The sequence below is a fragment of the Nyctibius grandis genome, chromosome 1 (assembly GCF_013368605.1).
Source record: "Nyctibius grandis isolate bNycGra1 chromosome 1, bNycGra1.pri, whole genome shotgun sequence".
Lineage (NCBI taxonomy): Eukaryota > Metazoa > Chordata > Aves > Nyctibiiformes > Nyctibiidae > Nyctibius > Nyctibius grandis.
In genome coordinates this window covers 71,857,914-71,877,616 of record NC_090658.1, presented here as the reverse complement: position 1 = coordinate 71,877,616, position 19,703 = coordinate 71,857,914, and the positions used below count along the sequence as shown (strand labels likewise).

The 19,703-nt window shown below is 38.7% G+C and overlaps 1 protein-coding gene across 21 annotated transcripts in view; it reads right to left on the bottom strand.

Annotated features, from left to right (window-relative positions):
* TRDN (triadin) overlaps nt 1-19,389 on the bottom strand; it is a 254,540-nt gene extending 235,151 nt beyond the window's left edge. For 14 of the 21 annotated variants that reach the window (XM_068416426.1, XM_068416449.1, XM_068416442.1 and 11 more), the window contains exon 1: nt 19,272-19,389. In XM_068416426.1, coding sequence (XP_068272527.1) covers nt 19,272-19,366 — 95 coding nt within the window. In that variant the 5' untranslated portion in view covers nt 19,367-19,389. Of the gene's footprint in view, nt 1-684; nt 844-8,260; nt 8,322-9,906; nt 10,392-19,271 lie in introns of those variants that run through there. The other 7 variants (XM_068416571.1, XM_068416526.1, XM_068416535.1 and 4 more) reach the window with 6 other exon arrangements.
* Between the last annotated feature and the right edge of the window lie 314 nt (nt 19,390-19,703).

The following is a 19,703-nucleotide window of genomic DNA, read 5'->3' as shown; positions in this document are numbered from 1 at the left end:
AAATATATTCTCAAGAATTTCAATGTTAACTTTTAGAGAGTTGTATAGTTTAATATTTACTTTACTAGAACATTAAAGCTTAAAATTATTACCAAGAGGAATTTTTTCTCTAAAATATTAAGGAAATCAAAGAATTTTTTACAAGTTAAAATTATTGTAAGATTCTAGCGTAGAGACTGTTTCTTGCTACATGAAGTGATTAGTCCAATGCAGTCCTGACCTCTAGGCACTACCACAGTAAATAAAGAAAAAAAAATAGACCCAGTTCCACTTTATAGCTCTGGCAGCCTCTGCAGATGCAGTAGTATTTCTGTTTTTCTACGCTTAGCATTACACACTGAAGAGTGGATAGCAACCACGTTGTAGAACTTAGTCATTTGTGTCTCTTCTGTGAAACTGCCTTTAGCACTTCACAGTGTGAAATGCATTAGCCTATACTGGGTGACAAATGAAATTATGGGAAATACATTCTTAAAAGAAACTTCCTGCTAATTAGTTTTTAAGACAAAAACCTAGCCCTCATCATTGTTTTGCCTGTATAGTTGAAATTATCTTAATTCATTAACTCAGTCAAAATTGCACATTGCCCCCCCACCCCAATGCACTAATATCTGCATATGCACATTTAATTCACATTTAATTTTGATTTTGTGTGCTGAAGCCTCATCAATGTTTGTAGCTAACCTTGCAAAGCAAAAAGGCTCTCCTGAAATTGCGTTCTCACATACTTGTAGCTGTTTTCTCCATGATTTCCAAAGTTACTAAGTTCCCCTCTTTCCAGAATGACAGCCACCTAGTGAAGTTTCCCATGTGATCTTTCTTGCATGAGCTCCGTATAAATCACTAAAAGAAAACAACAACAAAGTACTGGAAACCTCTGGTTCAATAGCAACTCACAGGGAAAATATAATAAAGCTGTATTACAAAATCTATGGATTTCTTGCTTGTGATAAATGAAGGGAATGGGCATGGAGGCGTGTCTCTGGGCAGTGGGCCCTGCAGCACTTATTTCTGGAAGGGGAAGGAAGAGAGACAGTAGGTTGGGAAAGACGAATTTTGGCTGCTACTGATCTGGAAATTTGTCACTTCATCTGGTTTACTAACAGCAGAGTAGAACACTACATTCTCCAGAGCATTTCAGGTGGCTTTTATGTAATCAATACAAAATTATGATGTCTAGAACAAGAAATGCATTTTAGGATAAATGTATCTCACATGGATTAATTCTGCTTTGGCGTCTGATAACAGCAAGCTACCCTTGCTGTGAAAAAAAATGCTTGTATTAATTCTGAGTTGACATGCCTTTTACTAAAGTGATAACTTTATCAAATATATTTACAGATTAAAAAAAAACAAAAAGAAAAAAAGCTTTTTCAGCTCTTCCTTTTTTGAAGCACAAGAAAATCTTGTATCCTCAGAATTCACTCTCTACTACCAAAATAACATCTTCATTGACTTTACAGGTTGTGACAGAAATTAAGAGCAGAGTATGTAGTGGTTCTGCTCCAAGGATAGGATGTAGTCAGCCATCTATTCATGTAGCTGTCCCAGGCAGGCAGGGGTCACATTCAACATCTATTACAGATCTTTTGCTACAATTAGTGTTATAATAATACTCCTGGTAAAAAAACATACCAAACCAAGCCAACAGTAAATATTTAAAGGGGTGAGTCTAACTTTGGATAACTCCTTGTGAAATGGTCACATTTTTTAATCTTATCATGAATGGTGATGCAACAAAATCTCTAGGGAGAAGAGGTCTTGAAGTTTTCCCTTAAAAAAAGAAAAGCAATTGAGACTATACTAAATTCATGTTACAATTACAGTTTAAATATTGGGATTATAAAACTATGAAACTTATATAGCCTGAACTGTATCGTATACACATGATATGGCCTTCTTGGGGTGTTAAGTTGTATCCTACAGCATATATGCTCATGTACCAATTCAGTTGACTTCAGTAGGAGTTACATAGGTAGACCTGAAGCCAAAATTAAGGTCTTACCTGTTATAGGAGGAAAAGGTCAAAGCAAAATGAGGATCTTAACATTTGAATAGATGTATTAAATTATGCCTCTAAAAACAGTAAAATAGTTACCAGAAAACTATATTTATGGTAATTGTGTCAACTGTGAATAACCTCTTAGCGAAGACTGAAACAAAATTTAGCCTTTCTGACATGCATAGAGAACCACAACTTAAATCTACATAATGGAATATAGGAAAAAATTGAATTCATTTACATACCAAAGGAGGCTAAAAAGGCTTAGATTCATTGTGCCTTTGACAATTTGACTCCAGGCAAAGGTACAGAGATACTTCTGAAGTTGTGAGAACATAAGCATGTACAGGGAGTAGCAGGTCTTTACTCATTACATATTTGTAAAGGGTTTTTTAAAACTGTCTTTGAAGATAGAAAGAGGAGACTTCTCCAGTGAGAATGTTTTTCTGTGCCTGGCATTTTATATTTTGCTTTCTTATGGTAAATGCCTTCACATGGCACCAAGCAGAACTTTTATGCCAGAGACAAGTTCATACTGTGCTGTAGGACTTATTCTAAAAAAAGTCCAAATCATCCACAGGACTCAAGTGAGGCTTATTCAGGACTTAAAGCCACAGCTTTTTCATTCTGATTTCTAAGGGCAAAACCCAGCACTGACCATGATTTTGAGCAACTGAACTGATTTGACTGAAATTGTAACATAGGTGAGTTTTAGCATGAGACAGTTTGGGATGAAAAAAAAATAGTATCTTCTACAGCTTTTTTATTTAGCCTCCTGTACATTACATGATCTGTTTTGTTAGCTCAGCTCTTTTCCTCAAAATCTATTGAGTCTGAAGAATAATGTAGTTGCTACTGTGTGCTTTGCCATGTTCTTCTGATTATGTTTTGCACTTAGAGAAGGGACCAGAGTTACATCTCCTGCATATTACCTGCAGTATTATCTACCAGATCTTGGAACAGGGAGGAGAAGAGAAAGAGAAAAAGGAAAACTATTACAGAGCAAAAAAAAGTATCAGAGACTATGAAGAAAAGGACAGAATGTGGGACAGGACAAGATGTGTTGGCAGTGTCATCTGGTATCCCTGCTGCTACCTATCGGTGTCGCTATCTCCACCATTAGTCAAATATTTGGTAGCCATGTACTTGCTTCGTAATTCCTGAAATAGACTTACTTACATAAATCAACAGTGCTGTAGGCACATATTGGGAATAAAACTAGAAGCTAAATCTTGCTGGTCCCTTTTAACCAGCTACTGCTTAAACACATTCCCACTCAGGGATCTAAAGTCTGAATGGTCGTGTTCCAATGCACCAAAGCAAGATTTATATTAAGACACGGGACTAAGACTGAAATATGAAATAAACATAATTTCCAGTAGAAATGTTTAAAGCTGACAAGAGAACATGACAGTGGGATCATATGGACAAGAAGTATAGCTAGTTGTCCATAGCTTTAAGTCTTTAGATGAAGTGACTTTACAGTTCAGATCTGCTTACCTACTTCATGTTCCTTGGTACCAGTCTGATCTACCAATGTAAAGTGGTAAGGATATTAAGCCTGCACATGTCTGTAGAGTTCTCTTTGACCATACCTTTGAATTGGTTTTAAATTAGTGTGAAAGCACTGTAGAAAAAAACACTGTTGCTGTTTTACACCTATCTATACATCTGCAACTACAGAGGACATTTCAATATTAACCTTTAATAATTCTCTTTTTTAAGCCCCACTCAAATGATGCTGCAGTGGGGGAAGACAAGTAGTATAATTGTTGGTGCTTTTTGAATCACAAACTGAAGATTTCTTTAAATGCTTTTAAAAATACACCTTTTAAAAATTAAATATGAAATTAAGAAAACCTGTGCTAAGGACCACACTTTTACACTACTATACACTTTTACACTACTATCTATAGAAATCACTTTTATTTAAACAAAAAGCTATGATGAAGCCATTACAGTTGTGAAGAAAGTTAAAACAGTAACTGAGCTGTTGGAAATCAGTGTCTAAGCAGACGGAGTCAAATTAAGCTAGCTTTTTTTTGAGAATATAACCTGTTTGCAAATGCAAAGAATATGTTCTTAATTTCAATTTATTTTACTATTTGAACTCAATTATTACCTTATTCTATGTCAAGAAGTAATTAGGATTTTTTTAAAAAAGTAGAAAATATGTTTTCTTTCTCTAACTTTTGAATAACCATTACATGAAAGAAAATGAACTATATCAGTTATATATTCTTGTAGGATGCAGTGGCTAGAAACTAAATTACAAATGGTATTATATTTGCTTAATAAATCACTTAGCTTATCAAACCAGGTTCTATTTAAAATTGACTTTTCTTATATATCCAGTATATTTACAGCACACAAATAAACAATTTTAAAATGCTGAGTTTGTACCATTTTAAGTGAATTCCAATTTCTATCTTAATGAAGCTTGACAGAAATCACAAGTAAAAATGAAATCGTTATCTAGTAAAAAAGATATACACCATTTACCATTCTCTATCATAAAAAAACTCCATGTAAAGACTAAGAATCTGGATAAATGGCTCCTGAACTATAGAATTGTTTAATAGACAGATATTTAGGTTATCTTTCTCTCTAAGAGTAAAAGGCACAAAATTAGTGAGAAAGGCTGTATTCAGTCACCATATTAGTAATCAGCCAACAGGAATCAGTGCCTCTTTTCCATACTTTTGGCAAAGAGAGTGATAGAAGACATACAGAAAAAATATTAAAATTCCGGTTTTGAAGTCAAGGTTTCTTGTTTGCTTATTTAAATAATGATTAAAATTTTTGATTTAAAATGTTTTTCAATCATTTTGATTTAAAGTAATCCACTCTCTACTACTTTAAATATGGTTTAAGCTGGTAAAATGAACACTGTCCACTAGTTCAATCTTAAACAGAGCAGAAACCAGGGAATATCCACATCAGAAAGAAAAGCAAAGCTTCTCCATTTCTGTAAGCAGCTGACCTGCCTCAGAAAGGGTAACTCTGATTTCTTTGTCCTCAGTGTGTCCTGGACTGAAGCCAGACCTGCATTACGAAACGTGTTTTAAACTAAACCAGTTTCTGCTTTCCAGAGCAGAGCAGTAAAAGCAGCATGAATCTGCTTCTTGCTCAGTGTTTACATTGTAAGCAATGGGTAGAGGTGCTCAAAATACTTATAGACTAGATTTTTTTCAAGGATTAAGTACCTGGAGGTGTAGATTGGGACTTTTGAGGATCTAAATAGTTGCACAGATTTCATTTTTAAATCAGTGGGAACTGATCTCCCCAATAACTTGAAAATGCTACTAGGCTTTTATATGTATTTCTTATTTCTACAGTCCAGTTGTTTGCACACAAGTAAACATGAGTTAACTGCATACACGCACTTTTAGCCTGTCATGGACTAGCAACACAATGCATTAGTTTAAACCTCTGGTTTATAGGTTTTTAAGGCTTCCTAATGTCCATAGGTAGCTGGCTTTCTAAGGGACTACCTAAGGTAGCAATATGTTAGAGTTTCTCTGTACCAACTGAACATGCATTGGTACTGTACCGTCTGTGAGTAACACCGCCCACAAATTTTTAAGCCCAAAACTTAAGCTAACAAATTTGGCCTCATGCTTGCTTACCTCCATAGGCTACAAGAAAGCACCCAGTCTGCAGCCAAACTAACTAGCTCAGTTGTCCAGGCCCACAGACACAGGGGAATCCAAGTTTTAAGAAATTTCAGTGAGAATTTGGAGCTTCTGTTCCCCCAAAAGACTTACTCTTCTACAGGCAGTCCTGGGTTTTCTGATTTTTTTGTCTCTCCAGGTAATTAGGCTGTTGACTTTACCTGATACTTCTGATTCCTTCTCTTTCCTACTTTTGATTCCTTCAAAAAGTCATTGCCAAAATTCTTGTACCCTCCTTACCCTTTCCTTACTATCTGCTTCCTCGTCAACACTGAAACTCAGAAAAAGAAGATATCTTTTCATTTTGCAAATTTGCTTGTTGCAAATAAAGTCTATAGAAACATCCTAACTCAATGTTTAAACAGCAGTCTAACTGAAGGCTAGGAAATACCTCACATGCCTTTAAGCCACCAAAATGAGTCACCTAATCTGATTTATTCATCTAGGCCCCTTTTGCAGTCGGCACAACTAGCACCTCTAGTAGCAACTCATGAATTACCATGAGAAGTAGCTGTCTCCCTCTTGCCTGTAGTGTGACTTCGCTAAACTTTTTGCCAACTGGAGACTGCTGTTAGCTTCTGGCCATCACACTCGTGAAGTCGTTATGATTTTACCCGCTGGCTTCTGTGTGTTATTTCTCATACATTATCAGTTTCACGTATATTAATCTTCAAGCATACAGATCTTGTTAATTCTGCCTTTTGAAACGGTTTACGTCTTAAAACTTTTCGTAGTTATCAAATAGCCTGAGAAAAGGACTGAAATCCAGAGGCTAATTTTGATTTTCTCACTGACAAGCTGTGTGTGGCCTCAGGGCTAACTTGTCTCCTTGCAGCCTGCTCTGAGACAGAGGAAATGTGCAGTTGCACAGCTCTCAGCAGCAAAATAAGGACCAAATCGTGACTCATTGTCACATTTCTGTTTGACTCCTGCTTCTCTCTTGCTCCACTGGGGAAATAAGTTGTGGCAGACAAACAGCTGGCATAGAAACCTTGTCTTTCTCCTCTCCTCACCTCCCCGGATTAGATTAGTGCATAGTCTCCAGTGCATTGCAGCAGGCAGAGCTGAGTCTCTGTTCATTCTTCCCCGCATGGGAGGATAAAGTGCCAGGGGACAGCCATCAACCTTGCACAGTGACCTGCAGTAGATTGGACTAGAAAGGACCACCTATAGGGCTGCTGCTGGAGCTATTGTGCACATATAGATTAAGCTGTACATTGGTCGAAGCCATTTCTCAGAGGTGCCAGGCTTTTTGTATTCATATTTCAGCGGTGGCAGCTCTAACTATATCTGCCATTGACTCCAGTCCAATCCTATGTTCACAAACACTGCAGAGTAGCATAGTTAGATGCCCATGGCTTTCTAGACAAGCTCTTAAGTGGATCACAATAAAGTCCCTGGCCATTACAGAATACTCAGTAACAGCTGAAATGTAAGCATAACAATAATAATAATAATAATAATAATAATAATAATAATAATAATGGTTCCTGAGAGTGTTGCAAAGACGGAGTACTTAGTATCTGTACTGAGATTTTTTTTTTGTGCACAGTTGTAAGGACTTCCACATTTTAATAGTATATTTCTGTGGTTGCAGTTACACGTAATATGAGGATGCTGAACATAATCCTTTAGAATCTTCTCCTAAATATTTGCCAGCGGGAGACCTAGGTCTTGCCAGCTTTCTAGGGACATTTATAAATTGCTGTCTTCAGAGATCTGCTTTTGTCTTTCACTGGGTACACTTCTCCAGTATTTCCACAACTAACAATTTGTAGCTGTGGAAATTAATAGGCAGCACACGTGGCTTGCGATGCAAGTAGACAGGCCAGGGTCATTTCTTGGCTACATTTTTAAGCTAAATTTTTAAGGTACTTATTCTCATTGTCATTACTGTGATGTTGACCTGAAAGAGCTCTCGTCGGCCTCGTGCATCTGTCTCTGAATAGATCATGGTATTGACATCGGTTGTCAGAAAAGGATACCTTGAGATGTGCACCACAGTATCACTCTGCAAAGGCTGGACCAGCAGCCACACTGGCCACAGCAGTGTTGAAGCCTGCGTCGCTGTTATGCCCTGCTCTCTGATGCGTCAGCATGGTACCCCCAAAGGCAAGGAGCCCGACAGTCTAGCTGATGTGTGGCTGACAGTGTAACATAGAGTTAAGAATAGCTACCAGAAGGAGCAAGTACTTTAATCCTAAAAAAGTCACGAAGACCCCAGCAAATCATGGGCTGGGATGTGGTATGAAACAAAATAAAATCAAAAAGGAATTGTGTGAAGCAAGAAGCATTTTAATTGTTTTTTATTTGTCCAAACTATATCTTGCTGAAGTTTAGATCTGAACATTTAGATTGCCTTGAGAGTGCCAGCAGTAGCCCCAGAGGAAAATAAACCACAGTAAAACATTGTCCCCAGACTGAATTCTTAGTTTTCTGCCATAAGTAAAATTACCATCTCGTGGATACAGAGTTTAAAAATCAACCAATCAACATAAGTCCATTCCAAATATAAGAAAACAAAATAAAAAAAAACACCAAACCAAACCAAAACTAAGCTAAACTAATTATATGGCTTATTTACCTGTCATGCTGAAGGTCAGGTTACTGTGGAGCTGATGCCCCTTATCACCTGAAGTCTATTGCTTTGCACAGAAAAAACACAGAAGAAAGACACACAATATTACAGCTGAGGACCACCTGTAAAAACACTATACAAACACTATAAAAACATTTTCAGACTCTTTGGGGTTTTTTATTTTTATTTTATTTTAAGGTCTTTTATTTTCTTTCTTTAATAAATTAAATGATGAAGAGTCACTTCCAGACTGACTGAAAAGTATTCTATTTTTGCTATTAATTTTGGACTAAAACTCTTGCTAATTTTAGGGTTTTTTTCACTTGCAGAACCTTGCAAGAGGTACTGACATACTGCTTCTCTGATGTTGATGGTATTAATGCATGTATTTTGGAAGGCAAATGTAATTTGACAGATTTTCCTGACAGCAGCTACAAAATAACCAATGTTTCAAACAAACCTGGTTAAGAATATCCAAATAAACTAGTGCTAGTATTTGGGTTAGGGCTGTCAGGCTGAGCCACCTGTTTTGGCAGTATTTGCTGCCAGAAGCAAATTATAGATCCGTCCAACTGCTGATTAAGAAATCATATGCACATCGTCTCCTTGCAAGGATTGTACACGTTGACATAGTCCTAACATCAATCCTAACAGGCTCACTCTCTAATAGCGCTTAATGCAGATTCTCTTACAAATATTAACAATGAAAAATGGAAGATGAAAAGTACAACTTTCATACACTGAAATGCCACATAACCTTGACAAGTAGAATAAAAATGACTTTCAGAAGACTGTTTAAAAGCATTTTTTTTTGTAGTGTCATTATTAAATTCAGATAAACAGTGGAGTAATCCACACTGGAAAAAAAACCTTGGAATGAAATTCAACTAAAATATTCAGTATTAAATTTAAAGAAGGTTGCATTTTGAATATATCACCTATCTGACTGTGGTTGATAAAATATTGTTATGCATCTAAAATGTTATTTAAATATGAATGGTCAGGAAATATTAAAGAACATGAAATATTCATGTTTCAGAATACGTATTTATTGGTTAATACAATTGCCTTTCATTCTTGCAGGCCTAGCTCTGGTGTACTTATTTCAGCACAACTTTCACTAACTCCTTTAGAAGCTTACCTGAATAAGAATTGCAGAGTTGATAGCTTTTACCCTTCAGTAACTTCATGTACAGTTCACAAATAATACTCTGTGCTCCTTATGGAAAAATCAGGGCCACCAAACTAAGCTATTCTGACTCTGGAAAATCTCCAATTATAAGGGACTACCAAAGCTTTACCTGAGTAAAGGCTTGAGGGTGGAAACACCTGACATTCAGACATTCCCCTTCTCATATCACTAATAGAGCTGTCTAGGCAGTGCTGTTCTGCAAATGAGACTAAAGCTATTTTTAGAGGTGTATAGAGATCTAGCTTCAGTAACTGGTAGAAACTCAGGCTACAGGAGTGAAAAAAAAAAGAAAATAAAGATGAAAGAAAAGTAGAAAGCAATCCAACAAACAAAATGAAATTATCCTGGCGTGAAAGCATTATTTGCTAAGAGCAACAAATCATACTGACAGGCTAGCTCAATTACACTGTCAAAGTACATATCATTTTTGGTTAATTATTTTTGAAAATAGTTACCGTACCTTCTGCTGTAATCTCGGCCATGTTGATGATGGTAAGAGATACTCTGAAAGGTCAAGATCTACCGTGGCAGCTTAGATAATACTTCTGGTTTTCTGGCTTTTGCAGGAGCTGCAGGATGAGAAGGAGGGAGGTCCTCCACTTTTTCTATTTCTGTTCCTTCTTCTTTTGCGCCCCTCTGAACTTTCTGTTTCCTCTGCAGACTCCTGCCCTCCCAGAGCAACCTAAGGCCTTCCAGAGGCAACACTTAAAGCTCAGTCTAAAGTATCAGCTTCTAACAAAAATAGCCATGCCTCACAGTGAATCTTCAGCATATTTTTTCTAATATCCCAAGAATCATGCACACTACGAATAAAAAGTAAAAAGGCCCAGCTCTAAACACGACAAGAATGCATGGAAAGACAGTAAGAAGTAGAACTGGGAAAGAACTGTTTAACACTCCTGCAGCCTCGCTAGCATAATTGCAGTTCTTTGGGGGGTATGTCAGGAAACATGAAATATAGAGTTCAAAGTAACCTTATCCATCCCAGCTCAACTTTATTCTTAGCACACTCAGTACTTAGCACATTCTTCCTGGCCTTATTTGGTTTGGGGAGGGTCCAGTGAAGCTTAACGCTGACTAAGGGGGAGGATAAATTTAGGTGATTTTCTCCACTTTGATTCTTAGTCACAGTTCAGAGCCAATTAAGACACCACCTTAAAACCTATGAAATTGGTAACTTCTTCCATTTGGATTTGTTTGATACTCTTCTGATTTACTGCAATTATCACACATACCTGTGAAGTTCATCTAAGTATTACAGAACACTGTTAAAAATGTAAATAGTAATAGTTTATAGAGTCTAAATGCATGAAGGTAATATGCAAAAATATTATGCAAATCAGAATTTTTCTAGGTCTGATTCTTGGAAACAAACAGCTCAAAAAATGTGTGATTTTAAACAAGATTTTATAAAACTGAAAACAAGTAGAATTCTAAAACAATTTAGAGGAACAAAAAAATTAACAATTTAAATAAGAATAATGATTTAAAAACCTCAGCAATCTTTTCATTGCATTGCTTGCAATTTCACAGCTGTGGAATTATGTATGTGGGTAAGCACTTGAAAATGAAATTAGCAAAAAAGCGCCCTCGAGCCAGCATACCTCTACATAAATGTCATCGTCACATGAAATCAGAAACCATCTTAAACAGTTCTTACTAGGGAACCTATAGTCAGCTTGTCTCTGCTACACAGGCTGGCATTTGCACTTCTCATCTTCCCCCCACAAGATATAAGCACCTGGCTCTGTGGCAAAGTATAAGGAAAGGAATCTATTTATCCAGTGCACAAGATGGAGAAGTGAAGGCTCACTGAACAGTTTACAGTCACCACCAGGATTTTTCTCTCCCCTCTACTGTAGCACACTTAAAAAATGCCACTTGTCTGAAAATGCCAGCCTTTTTTAGCCAAAGCTTACAATCAGTGCTCCATCCCCTTTCTTGTTCAGCCCTACTGACCAAATCTGTTGCACTGACAAGTTTTGATTACTCGATGCTCAGTAGCCAGTGCTTTTCTGATCATACTCCTAATCCTCCATTTGCTCCTTTAGCCTGTCCTTCAGAAGATCCTCCTCACTAAGGCTGATGAAAAGATTTTAGACAAAACCTTATTCCTTCAAAAATGCTCTGTCCTTCTGAATTATTTCTTTCTCTTCTGCTGGAATAGTTCCATTTTACATGAAGAGTTAAATATTTTGGGTCATTGTATTTTGACAGCTATGCTACTTGCTTGAGGTGTGAGAGATATCATCTCAGCTGAATACCTGAGGCACAGAGCTAATCAATGTTGCAAAGTCAGGATTGTTTTCACTTGTATTACTGTTCAAATTGAAATAAAATAATAAAGGCTCAGTTTGGGTATATAAGAAGAGAGAACTGGGGAAAATATTAATGTCTGAACTTTGTTTTTGTTTTATGTAGCAAGATCCTGAGACTGTGGACTATACCCAGACATATCTGTTTGTATAACTGTATGTGTATGGTTGCCTGTCCCTCACTGTTTCCATTTCAGCTCCTACCACCTGCCCTCTCGCCTCCATGCCTTACTTCCTTTCCTGCTATTTATGCTCAACCTCAATCGTGGGCTAATATTCTGAAACCAAAATATAAGAGCAGAGGAATGTGAGAGAATCCAGCTGGAAATCAATTTTCCACAACATCAGCCCAGTGGCCAGAAAGAGAACTGCTTGGTAGTCTCTGCATCCCTTGTATATGCAAAACATTCATTCTGGGAAGCAGGCTAAAGCTGTCCTATGCACAAATATCTTAAAAGTATAGCTCTAGCAACTGTATTGGAAGTTACACACTTGCTCCCTTTAAGGGGGACAAAGTCAAGGGAGCTGGGTATCCTATTTTCTGGAGATAATTACGGCCTTTGTGAAAATACACAGAACTAAGGTAAACCAAGTTCTGCTTCTGTGTATGTGCATGTCCATTTATTTTGAGAAATGAACATTACCATCTGAAAATTATACAGAATATCTTATGTCTTCTTTAGGAGTCTAAGAAAGGGAAATAATCAAAATTTTGTTGAGGGTTGGTTAGAAGTTTTGTTAAAATCTGGAGTTTAGTGTCTGGCTCAAGTTTAGTTGTTTCTTCTACACTAATCTGTGAAATTCACATTATGCAGAAGGCCAGCACAAAATCTGTATGGCTCTTCATCCAAGAAAGTAAATATTAATTCCCTGACCTAACTTATATATTGAACCTGGCTCAGAATGCATTTTGATGGGAGACTTCTCTGTCTAACCTGATAGGAAATCTTCTATGTAAAATGTCCTTTCTCTCTCCTTGTTCATATTTCAAACAATAACAACACTGAAAAAATTAAAACTACTTTGGTTCTTGCAAGCGATATCCAAACCTGGTCGCACACAATTTGTCCTCATTTTCTTCCCACCATGTCTCAGACACAGTGTGAAGTGCTCTTGGCACAAGTTGGCAATAGGTACTCTCTTCCCACTCACAGAGGCTCACATGGTAAACGAACTGTCCCAGGATCAGATCTCACATTCAGTGGTGATGGAAGGAGTCATAGCAGCAGGTTAAGCATCCCTCCTCACACCAGATTCCTGAGATATACAAGTCTGTGTTAAGGAAAATAAAATGAAGGTTCTCTTTGCTTTGTAGTTGCCTGGATAGGGAAAAAGTAACAATCTTAGGAAGAGGGGAGAAGGAAGTACTATATGCTGCCACAGATGTCTGTGTGTAACCATGTGCCTTGATCTCAGATAATGTATATTTCAGTGAGAATCCTAATTGATGTATCAAAGAAAAGTAATTATTTGAACATTTTATTTTAGGAAAACGTCAGAGGTTTACTATTGGACAGACTCTAATATGAACTCCTGTTTTTAGACAAAAAGTTGTATTGTTCATATAATTAAAGTAGGCATATACAAATACTTTATGAGCTGATTTCTGGGTTGTCTTGATGATATTATTAAAAAGGGAATAGGGAAAGACAATAGATCACATAGATTTACTAGGTAATGAGAAGAGAGACTTTCATACTGATACAAGGAAGCATTTGAGGAATTGAGTAAAACCACCAGTCAACAAGAAAATGCAGAACACTATTTGGGCTTGTCTGCTAACACATTACCAAGGAATTCTCAGAATTAAGTCCTACAAAATCAAACTAAGCAAAAGAAAAGGGCTTTGTATCAGTGCATGCTCAGCAGCACAGCAGGGTCAAGGAAAGGAAACTTAACCTTAACTCTGACATATCTGATGAATCATGGGAGTACGTTGTTATCAGAGACAGCCAGTAATCAACTGATAAGAACTAAATATAGGATGGAAGTACAATGCTAGGGAGAGGGTGGATGGTACTGAATCCAGTGAATAGTAAAGACATAAGCAGAAGCAAATATAAGATTAGAGTGATGTCTGTCACTGAGCTTTGATGTGCATATGAAAAAAAAATACTAATATTTGAGGCATCAGCTGGTTTCCACTGAAACAGACATTTCCACTCCTTTTCTTTGTTTGATTTTTGTTTAGGAATACTGTTACTTATTGTGCTGGTTTTGTCTGGGATAGAGTTAATTTTCTTCATAGTAGCTAGTATGAGTTTATGTTTGTGATTTGTGCTGGGAACAACGTTGACAACGTAGAGATGTTTTTGTTACTGCTGAGCAGAACTTACACAACGTCAGGGTCTTTTCTGCTTCTCACACCACCCCACCAGTGAGTGGGCTGGGGGTGCACAAGAAATTGGGAGGGGACACAGCTGGGACAGCTGACCCCAACTGACCAAAGGGATATCCCATGCCATATGATGTCATGCTCAGCATATAAAACTGGGGGAAGAAGGAAGGGGGGACATTCAGAGTGGTGGTGTTTCTCTTCACAAGTAACCACTACATGTGATGGAGCCCTGTTTTCCTGGAGATGGTTGAACACCTGCCTGCTGATGGGAAGTAGTGAATGGATTCCTTGCTTTGCTTTGCTTACGTGCACGGCTTTTGCTTTACCTATTAAACTGTCTTTATCTCAACCCACAAGTTTTCTCACTTTTACTCTTCTGATTCTCTCCCTCGTCCTCCCTCATCCCACCCTTTTGAGATATTCATTCAGTACCAGTGGTAATACCCTGTGTTTTTTCAGTATGAATAGGACCACACATTTATATCCTGATGCTCCTGAAGTCCTGATCAGTCAGAGATGTAGTTGTGACCTTCTATGGACTATTACACAACTCTAGAGTAATTGTTTTCCATTTGTGATTGATATTTCGTGAATAACAGTTGCAAGAGTTTTGGAATCAACATGACCAAAGTATAGTACTAAAGTACACCAAAGTACAGAACTAAACAAGACCTAGGTATCATACCTGATCTAGGTTAAAGCTTGGTATGTGTTTAAACATTCTCATAAATCATTCTGCATCATTTTTCAATTAGAGAGTTGCGTACATAGCACCTTTAAAAATTTCTTCTTTGATATGTAGGAGGCAATTTTGAACTCTGTAGTAGATCTGTCCTACATTTAACGTGAACAACTGACAGACAGTTAACAAGCCCTGTCTCTGTAGGCAGACTGGTCTGAATGCAAATCAGCCTCTGCTGGGGGACAGCTGACAAGCACACTGGAGTCACATCACCTTGGCACTCTGAGGTCATTAAAGGGAATTTGGTAGGTTAGGTTTGACAAAAAGAAATTACTCCAAAGCTACATGATAGAAACTCGGCAAGTACAAAAGAAAATATCTATAATACCGAGTATTCCATGTTACCATAGACAATACTCCCAATTAGACATCATACTGCAAAACTGCTGATGTAACCTCAGTCTGGGTGTGTGACTGCATAATGAATAATTTCTAACATCCAAAAAGGCCCACTGATCATAAAACTACTTCCAGGAGAAAAGGATGTCACAAGATATCCTAGTTGGTCTTCTTGCAAGCTGACTGAGTAGATGGTCAGTGGAGGGAAATCACAATCACAGAATCACAGAATCAATCAGGTTGGAAGAGACCTCAGGGATCATCGAGTCCAACCGTTGCCCTGATACCACCCTGTCAACTAGACCATGGCACTAAGTGCCATGTCCAGGCTTTTCTTAAACACATCCAGAGATGGTGACTCCACCACCTCCCTGGGCAGCCCATTCCAGTGTCTAATAACCCTTTCTGAAACGAAATTCTTCCTAATGTCCAACCTGAACCTCCCCTGGCGAAGCTTGAGGCTGTGTCCTCTTGTCCTATCGCTAGTTGCCCAGGAGAAGAGGCCGACTCCCACTTCTCTACAACCTCCCTTCAGGTAGTTGTAGACGGCAATAAGGTCACCTCTGAGCCTCCTCTTCTCCAGGCTAAACAACCCCAGCTCCCTCAGCCGTTCCTCATAGGTCAGACCCTCCAGACCCTTCACCAGCTTGGTCTCCCTCCTCTGGACTCGCTCCAACACCTCAACATCTTTCTTGAAGTGCAGGGCCCAGAACTGGACACAGTACTCAAGATGTGGCCTCACCAGTGCCGAGTAGAGAGGGACGATCACTTCCCTAGACCAGCTGGCTACACTATTCCTAATAGAGGCCAGGATGCCATTGGCCTTCTTGGCCACCTGAGCACACTGCTGGCTCATGTTTAGCCGCCTGTCGATCAGCACCCCCAGGTCTCTTTCCACCGGCCCGCTTTCTAACCACTCTTCCCCCAGCCTGTAGTGCTGCATGGGGTTGTTGTGGCCCAAGTGTAAGACCCGGCACTTGTTCTTGTTGAACCTCATGCCGTTGGTCTCGGCCCATCTCTCTAACCTGTCCAGATGTCTCTGTAGGGCCTTTCTACCCTCCAGCAGATTGACACTGCCACCCAGCTTGGTGTCATCTGCAAATTTGCTGAGGGTGCACTCAATCCCTACATCTAGATCATCTATAAAGATATTGAACAGCACTGGCCCCAGAACTGAGCCCTGGGGAACCCCGCTAGTGACCGGCCGCCAGTTGGACTTTGCCCCATTCACCACCACTCTCTGTGCTCGGCCATCCATCCAGTTTTTAACCCATCGAAGAGTCCACCCATCCAAGCCCCGGGCAGCCAGTTTGTCTAGGAGGATGCTGTGGGAGACAGTGTCGAATGCCTTACTGAAGTCTAGATAGACTACATCCACAGCCCTGCCCTCATCTACTAAGTGGGTCACTTGGTCATAGAAGGAGACCAGGTTGGTCGAGCAGGACCTGCCTTTCATGAATCCATGTTGGCTGGCCCCGATGCCCCGATTGTCCTGCATGTGCCGTGTAATGGCACTCAGGATGATCTGTTCCATCACCTTGCCTGGCACTGAGGTCAGGCTGACAGGCCTATCCCTGGATCATCCTTCTGACCCTTCTTGTAGATGGGCGTTACATTTGCTGATTTCCAGTCAGCTGGAACTTCTCCAGTTAACCAGGACTGCTGGTAGATAATCGAGAGTGGTTTGGCAAGTTCATTTGCTAGTTCCTTCACTGGAAGGAAAAAAAAAATCACTGCTTTAGCAGTTCCATATTACACAGGTTTTCTTTCCTTTAATCTACTTTATTCTTGCTATTCTTAATGAATACTGTTTTATTAGCACCCTTGTGGCTTTACTTTCACATCTGGGAAATTTCTCAGAAGGTGTCTCACAGATAAGATAACTTCCATGACAGTGAAGAAGTGATACCTGGAACTGACCCTTTTTAAGAAGCAATGACAAAAAGTCCACTTTAATTGTCCTTTTCTTCCGGACAAGCTGCATCCAATGCTGATCATGTACAGAACACAAAAAGTAGCCAACCAATTAGTAGAGATGGGGGTTGGCTCTGACATAACATGAATTACCCCTGTCAGAAATATTGATTGAGAACTGTTCTAATATCCTAATGAGCTTGGTGTGCTGGCTGGTCAAAAATGTTCTTTCAAAGCAATGTGACTTCACTTCTAATGATTTTTTCCTTGAGAACATGATTTTTTTTTTTAAATGACTGCTTTTTTCAAAATTTTATTTTAAACCAAGTTTCTATGCTGAAAGAACAAGACTCGGAAATATATCACACAAATATACGTAGCAAAAGAACTTAATTGTTCCTGATCTTCAAATTTCAGACCTAGCTCCAAATTTCCTCTGATACATTTCAAGTTTGTCTTTAGATCTTACTCTTAAAAAAAGTTTCAATAGAAATCAACATATAAACCATTTTTTTTTTCACATATGTTCGTAGTTGAGCACCCCGCCAAAAACAGATGGAAAGAAAGACAATTTTGGACAAAAGTCTGATGTGAAAAGACAAAGAAAAATACATATTCTCATGCCAAGTACTTGGGAAAAAATACGGGGTAAAACTAACACTCAAGTATCTTCACTAATGTGGACCCTTTTTGAGATGCTCAAAACTACCTGCTCAACCTGACCTTCACAGCCAAGGGGAAATCTCACCTTCTTTTCTATTTAATGGTTTATTCTTCTGCTTGATATGTTACATTATGTACCACGTGTTCTTAGACACTCAGGTTTACTGGACTTCCCATAGTCACATTAGCAAAGGATTCCCTTTGTAAATAACTCCAGTCAAAATCTCAGGAGGCTCATCTGGATTTTGGCTCTTTCCTAGCTTTTTCTGAGAGCAGACACCCAGGATCTAGGCACAGCGAATTAAAAGCGGCTTCCAAGCTAAGCACCATTTGTTTGGAAATGCAACAGTAGTGTGGAAATAGGCTTGGACAATAGCAGGTTATACATCTTAGTCCTTTCTTGCAAGGTTAAGCAGGCCTTTTTGTCCTGGATGGTGTATGATACAGTTGCATCTCTGAGAGTGGTCCTGCAGTCATCATGTGTCTCCTGTGGGTATTTTTTAACAGCAGGTTTTTCTGTTATTCCCAGGTCCCTGTTTGCCCTGGGACATTAGGAACTGCTTGAGTTATGCATTTCCACAGATAGGATAGATATCAGCTCCTAGCAGTGGATAAATCATTCTTTTACTCCTGAAATACAAAACTCTACAGCTGGAATTAACCCTTTGTGTGCCACAAAGTCAGTCACCCACACAGCAATACACAAACCTATGATGCAAAATACTCAAGAAAAACTCACATCTGTTAGTTGTCACAAGTATACAGAGAGGAAGATACAGAAGAAAGGAGAAAAAATACAAAGCAGGCAAAATATTTCAGCAATTATCAGCTATAAGAAAGAAATTACATGACAGAAACCAGATTTACAAAAAAATATGTTTGTTTCAACAATAGCTGTAATTTTTCTTTGTGTTTCCTCTCTTTCTCACTCATTCTAGCCACAGTCTTGGACAGATCAAAGTCAGAATTGCAGATGAAGAACCCACTATATTATTATTATTATCACTATCACTATATAAAAAGAAAATCTAAAAAGGGAGTTTTTCATTAGGCAATTTAGCTTCTTTACAGAGTGCAAGTGGAAGATATGAATTAGTAAATTCAGCCTTGTCAGTGCTGACAGCTGTAATTGCACTGAAAAAAGTATGTCTAAAAAATAAAGGATCTTTTAAAAGAAGAAATAAGTTTGAGCACTAATGTCTTTACCACTTATCATAGCAGATATATACTAATTTTCCTTGAATAGTACGTTGCCATTTGTCACTGTCAATCACATTATATTCCTGTCCATGCTCCAACATATGTCCAAAGTCCACTTCCTAATGCAAACCACAAAGAATATTTGTCTGCAAAACATTTACTGAAAAGAATTGCTACGTCTTCCTTACTCCTCCCCCTGTCTCCCTGAAAGAGCAGAACACACACCAAATGCAGAGGAATACAATGATCCTTAAGGGACAGTTAAACCATTTCTTTGTTCAAATTCATGGTTTAAATGAAAATAAAAGTATTACCCTGGAGACACAGAGTAGAAGATCCTCAGCTGCGTCCCCAGAGCTCGGAAGACAAGGCAAGGACATTGGGGACTTTTGGAAGCTCTCGGCTGCATTCCCAGGGCCTGAGGAAACCGCGCAGCTCTGGTACCGCTGGCACCAACCGCAGCTGCCAAGGAGCTGTTGGCAGTTGTTCCCTGTGGGGTGAAGGGGCCGTGCAGCCAGATTCAGCAGTGCAGCACGTCGAGCCGTTGTACCACCGTAAAACAATCCAGACTGGGACACAAGTTTTTTCTGCTTCAGGGGGATTTGGCCTCCAGTATAAAGGTTTGTGCTTGAGATCATTTTGTGGGTCTTGGAAAGAATTATAACTGTACTTGTATATTTTAAATTCATAGACACTTTTGAAGTGGGCATTTGGCTATAAAATCCCATTTGATATCCCTGGTGCCT